General features: G+C 43.9%; 1 protein-coding gene across 1 annotated transcript in view; it reads right to left on the reverse strand.

Moving 5' to 3' along the window:
* Nucleotides 1–12,656, reverse strand: part of LOC142660307 (capping protein, Arp2/3 and myosin-I linker protein 3-like) — a 318,596-nt gene that overhangs the window by 237,211 nt on the left and 68,729 nt on the right. Inside the window, exons 3-4 of the mRNA XM_075836905.1 lie at nt 6,154–6,204; nt 2,517–2,576 (exon numbers count right to left, since the gene is read on the reverse strand). Coding sequence (XP_075693020.1) covers nt 2,517–2,576; nt 6,154–6,204 — 111 coding nt within the window. The remainder of the gene's footprint in view (nt 1–2,516; nt 2,577–6,153; nt 6,205–12,656) is intronic.

Raw genomic sequence — 12,656 nt, forward strand, 5'->3', positions numbered from 1 at the left:
TAGTATAGGAAGGTATTGTACTGGGATTGTAGATGTATTGCTGATATATTGTGCCACGTGTTGTATTAGTATACTTATTGTATATTGATAGTTATTATATGTATTGAAACATACAGTTACTATACCATGTTTATGTATTTCATTTAATGTACTGTGATTTATAATTAGTGCTAGGATATGTTCATATCTAAATTTTCTCCTTTCGTCGGAAGTATACATTGGGAGGAGTCCCAATGTAAACCTCCGATTGAAGGTACCGACGTATCACACTGTATAGGCATACATTGGGATGCATCGTCCGCATTTCCTGGGCACAGCGCTACTTTTTACATGGACAGTGACGTCAGGGGCTTCCCCATGGCTTGAATCCCTGCGCTGAGCACTACCTGATACCTCTTCCTGGTGATACCAGCCCTGGGAATGCTCCCCAAGATATACGTTTAACGTATACCTGGGACGGATGCATCTGTCACACATAGGCTCCCATGTAAAAAAAAACAATATATACTGCACTGTATATTTTTTTTGTGGGAAAAGCATAGGCTACTACTTTATTCCATCCTTCTAAAAAAGGTATGCCGACATAAACCAGCCCGACATAGGCCAAAAGGACACTCTTTTTGGCTCCATCAAGCTAATGGAGCCCTATGGACATGTTTAGCGTGTACGTAGGGAGCTTTCCCAACATGCACGCTAAGCATAGGGCTTTAACGAGATGTGACTATAGCTTTAGTAATACACTTTGTTTTATTTACTACAATTGAATCACCGGGCACACAAAATTAGTAAGGCAATAGACAGGGCTGGCTCCAAGTTTATGAGGGCCCTTGGGCGACACAGACTTAGTAGGCCCCTTTGCGGGGGAACTCACAGCAGCAGTAAAATGGCAGTAAACTTCACTTTGTGCCCCCATATAGACGTTAGCCCCAGTTTATGCCCCCATATAGAAGCTAGGCCCCAAGTTTGTACCCCCATAAATTTATCGCACTCTGTAGATAGTACCACACAGCCCTCCTCCAAGGTAGTGCCACAGAGACCCCCTTCCAGGTAGTGCCACACAGCCCACCCTCCCAGGTAGTGCCACACAGCCCCCACCTCCCAGGTAGTGCCACACAGCCCCCAACTCTCAGGTAATGCCACACAGCCCCCACCTCCCAGGTAGTGCCACACAGCTCCCACCTTCCAGGTAGTGCCACACAGCCCCCACCTCCCAGGTAGTGCCACACAGCCCCCATCTCCCTGGTAGTGCCACTCAGCCCCCACCTCCCAGGTAGTGTCACACAGCCCCCACCTCTCAGGTAGTGCCACACAGCCCCCTTCTCCCAGGTAGTGTCACACAGCCACCCTCCCTGGTAGTGCCATAGAGCCACCGTCCCTGGTAGTGCCACACAGCCACCCTCCCTGGTAGTGCCACACAGCCACCCTCCCTCGTAGTGCCATAGAGCCAACCTTCCTGGTAGTGCCACACAGTCTCCCTCCCTGTAGGTAGCGCCTTTGGGGTTCCCTCTAGGAGTGGAATCCCCAGCCATAGCATTGCCGATGCTCTGGGTGGGGATTCCACTTCAGGAGAAACCCCTGACATCACTGTCCATATATTGACAGTGTTGTCAGGGGCAACCCCAGAGCCATAGTCCCGGGGAGAGCACTACTAGCACTCTGCCTGGAACTCCTGCTCTGCTCCTGATATCACTGTCCATATATGGATAGTGATGTTCGGAGCAGAGCTGAAGTCCCAGGCAGAGCTCTAGTAAAGGCTCGGCTCTGGTACTCCAGCTCTGGGGAAGCCCCTGACATCACCGTCATATATGGACAGTGTCATACATAGCAAAAATACAAGGGAAAAAGGACATAAACTGGGTAGACTCTAGCAACCATAATAAAAGGAGGTAGTGGGGGACACTAGTTGGCATACCCACTAAAACTACACCCCTTTTACAGTACCCAAAATGGTAACAATTAAAACTGCAGCTTGCCCCACAAAAAAACCAAAAAAACATCCCACAGCTACATTGATGGAAAAATAAAAAAAAGTCATGGGTCTCAAAATATGGGGACACAAACGAATTTTTTTTTCTTACAAATTGTTTTTCTTTTGTAATAGTAAAACTACATACATTTGGTATCGCCATAATAAAATTGACCTGCAGACTAAAGTTAACATGTCATTTTTCAGCACGCACCGAACGCCATAAAATCAAAACCCAAAAAACAATGGAGGAATTACTATTCCAATCCACAAAATAATTTTTCAAAGTTTCTCTGTACAATATATGATAAATTAAATGGTGCCATTAAAACCAAAACTTGCTCTGAAAAAAAACAAGTCCTCACACGTTCTGGTCGGCGGAAAAATGAAAACGTTTGTTTCTTCGAAAACAAGGAGGGAAAAATGAAAATGAAAACTGCTGTGGAGCCAAGGGGTTAAATCTCATTCTATATTATATATGCATTTATTCAAGGTAATGATGGAAAATATTTTTCCTGCCATATTCAATAACGAGAAGTAAAACACTCACCAGTTTGAGATCTTGAATATCAATGTCACTAATTTCTAAGTAGCTGAACGTATTCTCCACCTAAAGAAATATTAAGTAAAATATGTAAATGTTTACCTCCAAATCATAGTAACATACATAGTTAAAACCTGCTGTTAACTAAAACATAACAATTATCATTAAAAATTGTAAAATTAATCGGATTATTAAGATTTCATTCATACTTGCATTCGAACTGCAGTGTGCAATATGGAACTTTACTGCAGTCTGAACATCCCTTCATTAAACAACATTTAATCCACATTTTGTACCAACTCCAAAAGAATATGGAGCCAACACATGAAAGTGTAAATGAGGTTGTAATGGTAATATCTTTCCGTGCTCCAGTACAGTCCCTCCAACCACAGCCCCAATGAGTCTCACGGAAGAGATCATAGGGATATTGGAAGGGATACAGACCAGAGGAAAGATTTCGGTACCAGGCAATACATGCCGATAAGCATGTATATGTAGTTCTAAGAACTCTCAAATACCAGGTCCTACGGGTCCAGTGGCTCCTTGTAGAGGCTGGGTTCACACAACCTATTTTCAGACGTAAACGAGGCTTATTATGCCTCGTTTTACGCTTGAAAATAGGGCTACAATACGTCGGCAAACATCTGCCCATTCATTTGAATGGGTTTGCCGACGTACTGTGCAGACGACCTGTCATCTACGCGTCGTCGTTTGACAGCTGTGGGTATGTGCACACGAGAAGTGTCTTTTACGTCTGAAAAGACAGACTGTTTTCAGGAGAAAACAGCTGTGTCGTTTCATATGTAAAAGCCCCTCCTCGCATTATGCGAGGCGTCTTTGACGCTCGTAAATCTTGAGCTGTTCTTCATTGACTTCAATGAAGAACGGCTCAAATTACGTTGCAAAGAAGTGTCCTGCACTTCTTTGCCGAGGCAGTCATTTTACGCGTCGTCGTTTGACAGCTGTCAAACGACGACGCGTAAATGACAGGTCGTCTGCACAGTACGTCGGCAAACCCATTCAAATGAATGGGCAGATGTTTGCCGACGTATTGTAGCCCTATTTTCAGACGTAAAACGAGGCATAATACGCCTCGTTTACGTCTGAAAATAGGTCGTGTGAACCCAGCCTGTCAAACGACGACGCGTAAAATGACTGCCTCGGCAAAGAAGTGCAGGACACTTCTTTGCAACGTAATTTGAGCCGTTCTTCATTGAAGTCAATGAAGAGCAGCTCAAGATTACAGGCGTCAAAGACGCCTCGCATAATACGAGGAGCAGCATTTACGTCTGAAACGATGCAGCTGTTTTCTCCTGAAAACAGTCTGTCTTTTCAGACGTAAAAGCCTCTCATCGTGTGCACATACCCAGAAGGAGAGGTATACTGTAATGTACTCCCCTTAACACAATTCAGCGCTGTCTGCAGTCCTTCCAGTCCAGAGGCTGGCAGGGATTCCGTCCGACCATTTACAAAGCACACCACCATCCAGCCAATCAAGGAGTTATGTAAAACAACAACACACTGACCTCAGTGCTAGTTATAGTTGTTTATCTAGTTAGGATTCTTGTTTCTTTGTTGTTGCTACTCGTAATTTGTACCTCTGATCTTGACTTGGCTTATTTGACTCCACTTCTGCATCACTCCCTACAGTTTTTTTTTGTTTGTTTTTTAACAGTTTTTTTTACAGTTACTCATACCTGGCTCTGCTTGACCATCATTACCGAATCCTTGGCTTGTTTGACTACTCTCCTGACATTCCCCCTACTGTACTGCAAACCTGACTTTGCTCGACCTCTGTTACCAGACCTTTGTCTTGACCGACTATGCTTACATCTAACCCCAGGACCGCATATCTGTATCTGCCTGATCCCATTGCCAACTTCCAACTTCCGACTGCCTTAACACACTTCTGTTCCCCACTTCTCTGGGGTACCCGTCACCTTACATTTTGAGACATTTTTTTCTTTTGTCTTTGCCCATAGAAACCTTATGTCCAGCTACTCCCATTTTGTCTGGTTGCTCTCTTGCAGGACGTTATCCAGGGATTCAATCACCGGACCAGCTAGGAGGCACATAAGTCCTGGGGCAAGCTGAGTACCTCAGACTCAACCGAAGTTGAAGAAAAGGATGGTGCTATATATGACATTGTGTGATCTAGTTAGTTTTTTAATTAGGTATCGTATCACAGGAATCAGACCATTACAGAAAACTTAAAGAGCCTCTGTCACCACATTATAAGTGCCCTATCTCCTACATAAGGAGATGGGCGCTATAATGTAGGTGACAGCAGTGCTTTTTATTTAGAAAAACGACCTATTTTTACCACTTTATGAGCGATTTTTAGCTTTATGCTAATTAGTTTCTTAATGCCCAAGTGGGCGTGTTTTTACTTTTGACCAAGTGGGCGTTGTACAGAGGAGTGTATGACGCTGACCAATCAGCGTCATGCACTTTTCTCCATTCATTTACTCTATATAGTTATGTGCAGCCTCATACACACAAACTAACATTACTGCAGTGTCATGATAATGAATACACATTACCTCCAGCCAGGACGTCATGTGTATTCAGAATTCTGACACTTCTGAATCTTTTCTGTGAGATTTTCAACAAGGCAAACGTAATCTCATTAGAAATGACAGGTTAATTCGTACTCTCGCGAGACGCTACAGAAGTGACAGGATTCTGAATACACATCACGTCCTGGCTGGAGGTAATGTATAGTCATAGTCAGGACACTGCAGTAATGTTATTGTGTGTTTATGTGGCAGCACATAGCGATATAGCTATATCGCTAGTGCTGTGTAAATGAACGGAGAGAGATTGGTTAGCGTCATACACTCCTCTGTACAACGCCTACTTGGTCTAAAGTAAAAACACGCCCACTTGGGCATTAAGAAACTCATTAGCATAAAGCTAAAAATCGCTCATACAGTGGTACAAATTGATCGTTTTTCTAAATAAAAAGCACTGCTGTCACCTACATTATAGCGCCGATCTCCTTATGTAGGAGATAGGGCACTTATAATGTGGTGACAGAGCCTCTTTAAGAAACAGGGGCACTAGTGTTAAACGACAGAAGTCCAATGAATATTAGTGTCCACGATAAATAGTACAAAGTCAAACAGTCCTGAATCATTCTATAAGGGTAAGACAATTTTAGTATTCGCATACTGGAAAAAATGTACATCAGCAACTAAGGGAGGCCCTAATGAGGAACAGCATGGTAGAGTCCCCTGAGGCTTATAAAATGTTTACAATTTAAGGGGACTATGTACAGCAATGCCAGAGAGGGACAGTCCGGTAAAGAAGACTTGTGCCTTCTCTTCAGAGAACCCTTCCTCATAGTGGCTTGTTCAATTCTAGACTGTTCATGTTTTTGACAGTGGGCAAACTTACAAAATCAGCAAGGGATCAAATACTTATTTCCTTCACTGTATACTGTATACTGCAAATACGGTGTATACTGTACACTGAGAGGGCTTCTCAGTGTATACACTAATTGCAGTGTAAATCAAGTCCCTAACCACCTCAGCAGTTCTTAGTAAGCCCTCATTTTGCAGGCACATTTTATCATTTTCTCGACACCTGAAGTAGACAGCATAATATTCTACGGTATAATGTAACATTTTAGCTTACTCACCTTTAATGGAAGTATGTGATACAGTAGGAATGCTCTGCATGAACTCAGTACCTAAAGATGAAATGAGAATAATATCACTGATCGCACCTATACATAATATAAACACAAAATTACTGTTTCAGTGTCCAGTAAGAAAAGTACAAAAGTTTCTTATTCCCCAACTTCCATTTGTTAAAACATTCCAATCAATATTTTTAGAACCACTTTAGAGTTTACACATTCAACTCATTTCCAATAGAAATTTTAACCCGCTACACTATCATAAATATATTAAATACACAATACAGTAAACTTATAGTAGTTTGAACTTTTCTCATACCCCCATACCTAGCAGAGGCAGCGTGGAAGTGTATGAACACTTCATTCCCCACACTGCACTTTCCAGGTCATTCCCTTGGTACCCTTACTAACATAACCCTTCTTTGGGGAACACTTTACAAGTTCCTGCTTAAAATGTACAACTTAATCGCCATTTATCATGCCAAATAAGCCTATTTCAGTTCTCTGTCTCCACACTATCCAATAATAAAAAACTACTTTTAACAAATTTTTATTCCCTGCTTAGTCCTGAACTGCAGATGCCGATCACAGATATGCTGAGGACCTGACCACTTATGTTAAAGTAAGAATTGACAATCTCAAGCATTGAATCATTTCCCAGTCCCCAAGTACAACAATCGTCTTACCTCCCACACTCCCTCTTCTTCATTTACAGCATTTGACACAATAACAGAAAAATAAGTCTGCCTTCTCTTTGTCCTATTACTTGTATTAGTGTTTCTATTCTCTCGCACTTTGTCCAGTCGCTGTCCCAGCTGTCACTACACACCTTACTAAAATATTTACCTTACTTTTTCTTCTGGGATCTTTACATCATCTTTCAAAACTGCTGTTATAAACCCATTACTGAAAAAACATCTCTTGACCCATCTGGCGCTGCCAACTACCGACCCGTCTCTTATTTCCCCTTGATATTTCTGCTGCGCAATTTCGACCATATTTATGTTGGAATTGTTTTTTGGAAAATTCCGCCGTGTGAACATGGACTAAGGCCACATCAGATGTGGTAGGGTAGGCTCAGACTTTCGGTGCGCATTGCACACCGAAAATCCATTACAGCTTACAATACAATACACGTGAATGAGGTTTTCAAAAGCTTGTGCACATGCATCAGATAAAACCTGCATGGAATTTAGGGCATGCTGCTGATTTTTAAATCTGCAGCATGATTATGATGTTGCAGAATTACCGTATATTTCAGACTTTACAATTCAAAGAGTTAAATCACTTAAAATCCCCAGCAAAATCTACGGCATAGTTTTCATGAACTTACCTTGAGGTCCTGTTCACACATGTCGGCTTTGACACGGGCTCAAAGCCATGTGAATGGGGTTTAAGCGACCCTGTAGGAAAATTTGCATCTGTCGGTGACGCAATGGAAGAGACAGAACTTCTTTGTTCAACTTCTTTACTGTAACGAACAGGTAACAAGAAATTCTCTTTGGTGGAGCAGACAGGAATCCTGAGGTTGGGGACTTCGAACGCGCTGGAAATCCCCCAGAGAGAGGTTGTGCCTGAACACGCGAACACGCCGCTGTCAGTCACGGTGGGAGCTACCCACTACTGTCAGCCTACACTCGGGTAAGAGTCACACTATCGGTCCAGGGGGTCACGTCGTGGGAATCAGTGGACTACCCATACCTACTGGCACCGCCACGAGTCCTTGCGGAGCTATCCGCTACCTTTTGCGATAAAACCTCACTCTCCTCAGTCGGTGGCCCGAACATCGGACACACCTAGGATGCAACTGAACAGGTGAGGTTGACACTAACATTTGCACAAAGTCCAGTTAATAGTCCATTAAAGTCCCGTTCCTTCTGTCTGCTCCCGATCCAACTATATTCACCATAACAGTTCAAAGAATTTCTTACAGGCTGTGATTACAGAAGTATACACTCTTGGGTAAACACAGGGACACCGGCACGGGTAATGAGGTAGCGAGACTGATCTTGGGCCTAACTCAGGCTAAGTCGTCTGTTTCTTTCAGGACTAGTCTCCTATGCACACTGTGACCCTTGATGACTGAGGAACGTCACTTTCTGTGGAGGGTCACTGGCTACAATATTGGTAAAGGTATTGTCTCTGGGGAGGGACCTGGGATCCTTGTCTGGAGGATTTATGGTCTATGTCCGGTACCGGTGACTGCTGCAGGTAGCACATTCCGCTTCTTTCCGGTCCTCTCTTGATGCACCGACCTCCGCTCCTCTGGCTGCTGCAGGTGGCACTATCCGCTCCTCTGACTGCTGCAGGTGGCACGTTCTGCTCCTCTGACTGCTGCAGGTGGCACACTACGCCCCTCTGACTGCTGCAGGTGGCACGCTCCGCAACTCTGACTGCTGCAGGTGGCACGCTCTGCTCCGGTCCTCTTTGGGTGCACCAGCCTTTGCTCAGCTATCACTCAGCCCTTGCTGCAGAGCCCTTTTTATTCTGCGTTCGAACACCGGCCTCTCTTGATCTTTCTCCTCTTTAGCACTTCTCTCCTGCACCATACACTTCGCGCTTTTTCTCCTCACCTCCACGCGCTCTCCGCTCTCCCCGCACTTAAGGTCCTCTGACAGCTCTCTCCGGCCACGTGTCAGCCCCCCTCATTTCCTCCTCCCTCGCATCGCGAGACTTCGTCCTTCAGCGCCGGAGCACATGAGTCATGGCTTCCAGCATAGCGGCCGTTGCCATGACTCCCGTGACGCTCCTCCGGCTTGGGAGCCGAACTCCCGAGCTACAGACCGGCCCATGTCCCTGCGTGGTTCCCGGCACAGGTATGTACACCGCTTACAACCCTGTTCACATGCTACAGAAAATTTCAGCGGCAATGAGTAGCATACTACTTATTCCGCACGGAAAAGCCAAGGATTTTAAACGACTGTTGGGCTAATCCTCATGCGAATGTGCTGCAAACCCGCGGCACATCTGCAGCAGAAAGCCAAGGGTAAGCTTGGGATTTCTGCTGCAGAAATAAATGTTCGATTTTAATGGCAATATGTGAACAGAGCCTTAATGTTCCTCACATACTGGCAATTGCTTAACACTCTCTTTAGGCTTGTGTGCTTCAATGTGCTGACAGCAAAGAGAATGCTGCAAGCATCAGACCAGGTTCACACATTGCATATATGTTGTAGAATTTCTGTAGAAGAATCTGCACCGTTATTCCACAACAAAGTGCAGTACAATGTAGGTTAATAAGGATGGTCACCATGGAATTCATTAATTTCAATGTAAAAAGTAAATTACGAGGCTAAGAAGATTTTGGTGTGGATGTGTAGACCATTCAACAGCTTAATATTTATGCGATGTGTGAGTCCGCCCTTAAGGTATGTTTGCTTGAGCATAGCTAAGTGTAAACAGGGCCGGCGTTAGGGGGGAAAACTGGGCAATTGCCCAGGGCCCCAATTCTCTCAGGACCCCCTGCCCACTATAGCAGCCATAGTGGCTGCTACGGGGCCCGAGGCATGAGAGAGGCCGCGCCACCCGGCTCGTAATATTTATGGGCCGGGCGGCATGGGCCTCCCCATGCCCGGTAGCTTTGCCAGCACTAGGGGGGGCGGTGATAGAGACTGCTAAATTCAATTGTATCTGCGTCATCAGGATGCTGATACAATTTAATATTATAGGTTACAGGCCACATTAGGCCTGCAGGCTATAAGGCACTGGGAAGAATCCCTGCGCCGCGATGACGTCACTGCATCATGCTGGCCTACACAATGGTCCCGCCCAGAGGTTGTGAAGCACTCCATCTGTCGCGGGAACGGGGATAGGTAAGTACAATTTTTGGGGGGAGGGGCTGTGTAGCACTATATACAGGGGGAGGTGGGCTGTGTGGCACTATCTACTAAGGGAGGTTGTCTGACGCTATATACAAGTTGGGGACGGCTGTGTGCCACTATCTACAAGCGTGAAGGCTGTGTTGCACTATCTACAAGGATGAAGGATGTGTGGGCGCTATCTATAAGAGGGGGACTGCATGTGGCGTTATCTACAAGTGGGGCTGTGTGTGGCACTATCTACAAGGGGGGCTGTGTGTGGCGCTATCTACAGGGGAAGCTGTGGCACTATCTACAGGGGGGCATTATTACTGTCTGGGCATAAAGGGGGCACGATTACTGATGGGGCACTTTTATTGTGTTGAGCACTGAGGGATCATTATTACCACCATTTGGGGCACTGTGGATTACAAGTTTGTTTAGAGGATGGGGTATAGGTGGGGAGGTTGCTAGAAAAGCGAGAAACCAACATGTCTTTGTGTGAACTTCTGCAGAGACCAGTCATGGCCGGATGGAGGAAAAAAAAGGGAAAGTGAACGACTAAAGTCAGAGAAAACATCACCTGTGAGTCACAGGATATAATTGTGCTGTAATCACTTATATGGTCTGCAGAGCTCCTGTGTATGACTGGTATCTACCACTATATGGTCACTATATGGTGGTAATATTGGTCTTTGTATAATGGTTTTTATTCAGTACCAGTATGGGGGTATTATTCAGTCACTATGTGGTTATTGTGTGGCGGTATTATTTGCACCTTTTTATTGTGTTATTATTGGTAATATTGGTCTTAGAATAGTGAGTTGTGTTCAGTAACCGTATGCAGGTAATATTTAATCTGGTATAGTGGTATGATTTGATAACTGTATACGTATATGAATATTTTTTTGTGTGAGAGGGGGGCATATGCTTTGGGGCTTGCAACACTCCTGGACGCACTAGAAATCAGCAATGCAGTTCTCTGCACACACCTACAGAATTGACTGCATTATTGATACAGTATATCAGCATTTGGGGCCCCACTTTTAACTTTGCCCAAGGCCACACTTTGTCTAAAACCGGCACTGAGCGTAAAGGTATGTAAGCATGTATAATATGACAGAATTCTTTACATATAAGAATATGGTGGCATTATCTGTGTATACAGTATGTGGAAACATTATCTGTGTGTGCAGTGCAATATGGCAACATAATTTATGTGTATAGTATGAGGCAGCATTATCTATATGTATAGTAAATGGTCGTAACATTTCTGTGTACAATACAATGGGATTATTTGTATACATAATGTTGCGCCATAATTTACACTATATCTACAGTATATGGCTGTATTATTTATGCATAATACGAGATTTTGGCTTTATCAAAAGGTGGAGGGAGGGGGGCTCAAGCTGAACTTTTCCACCAGGGCCAATAAACCTTTTGCTATGTCTCTGGTAGGGAAGGAGTAGTTCTTGAAGCCAGAGTGGAAAACCTTAATGTACACTTTACCTAGCTGGATGACATTCTAAGGCATACAGCTGCCTCCTGAGTTACATTGCAGATGGGAATCCTATGCCAGTGAATAGAGGGCAAAGGACATAAAACGGTTATTTAATAAATTACTATTCTAGAGTCCAACAGGCCAGATGAATGACAGGGTGAAACATTGGAAGTTTAGAGGGGGGAGGTGGGCAGTTTTTACATACTTACAAAGTAAGTACAGTTGAAAAAAGACATATGTCCATCAAGTTCAAGCAAGGGTAAACTATAGAACTTTTTGTTACCCCTATTAATCCAGAGTAAGGTTATAAAAATAAGTACCCATAAGGCATTATCCAATCTACCCTAAAAAGGAAAAATTTCCCTCCTGATTCCAAGGGGCAATCAGACTGGATCAACTTTCAAAACAAGAATTCTATACATTGACATAGGCGCTGAGATTTTTTCTTTCTAAGAAATTATCTAAGTTTATTTAAAGCCATCTACGGTTCCTACTATAACCAGTTCCTGAGGTATACTATTCCACAGATTTAGTTCCTATGGTAAAGTAAAAAATAATGTAATACCGTGTTAGCCAGAAACAATATGCAATGTTAAATACTTTTGTGTCAAAAGACAAAAGTATTGTAGGTATGATGCCTTTATTGGCTAACGAGAAAAAAATATATATGCAAGCTTTCACACAGGCTCCTTCATTTTACAAATGAATGACTTAGGCCCCATGCACACGAATGTATTTTTTGCGGCCGCAATTCACCCGCAAATCTGCGGGTGAATTGCGGCCCCATTCATTTCAATGGGCCCATGCACACGACCGTGGTTTCCACGGTCCGTGCATGGCCCAGGAGCCTGGACCGCAAAATGAACGGGCATGTCTTATTACGCCCGTGTTTTGTGGTCCAGGCTCATAGAAATTAATGCATGCGGCCATGTGCAAGGCCCGTGATTTGCGGGCAATGAAAATCACGGCCGTGCACATGGCTACGGTCGTGTGCATGGGGCCTTAGAAAAAAGCACAACATTTCAGATGTTACACAAAGACAATTAGTACATCTTAAATATTGTGCTTTTTTTTTTTATAACTCATTCATTTGTAAACTTGCCTGAAGAAGGAGACTGTGTGCTCTGAAAGCTTACATATATATTTTTTCTCGTTGGCCAATAAAGGTATTATACGTACAATACTTATATGCCTGCGGTCGC

Source organism: Rhinoderma darwinii, chromosome 9, assembly GCF_050947455.1.
Source record: "Rhinoderma darwinii isolate aRhiDar2 chromosome 9, aRhiDar2.hap1, whole genome shotgun sequence".
NCBI classification, from domain to species: Eukaryota; Metazoa; Chordata; class Amphibia; order Anura; family Rhinodermatidae; genus Rhinoderma; species Rhinoderma darwinii.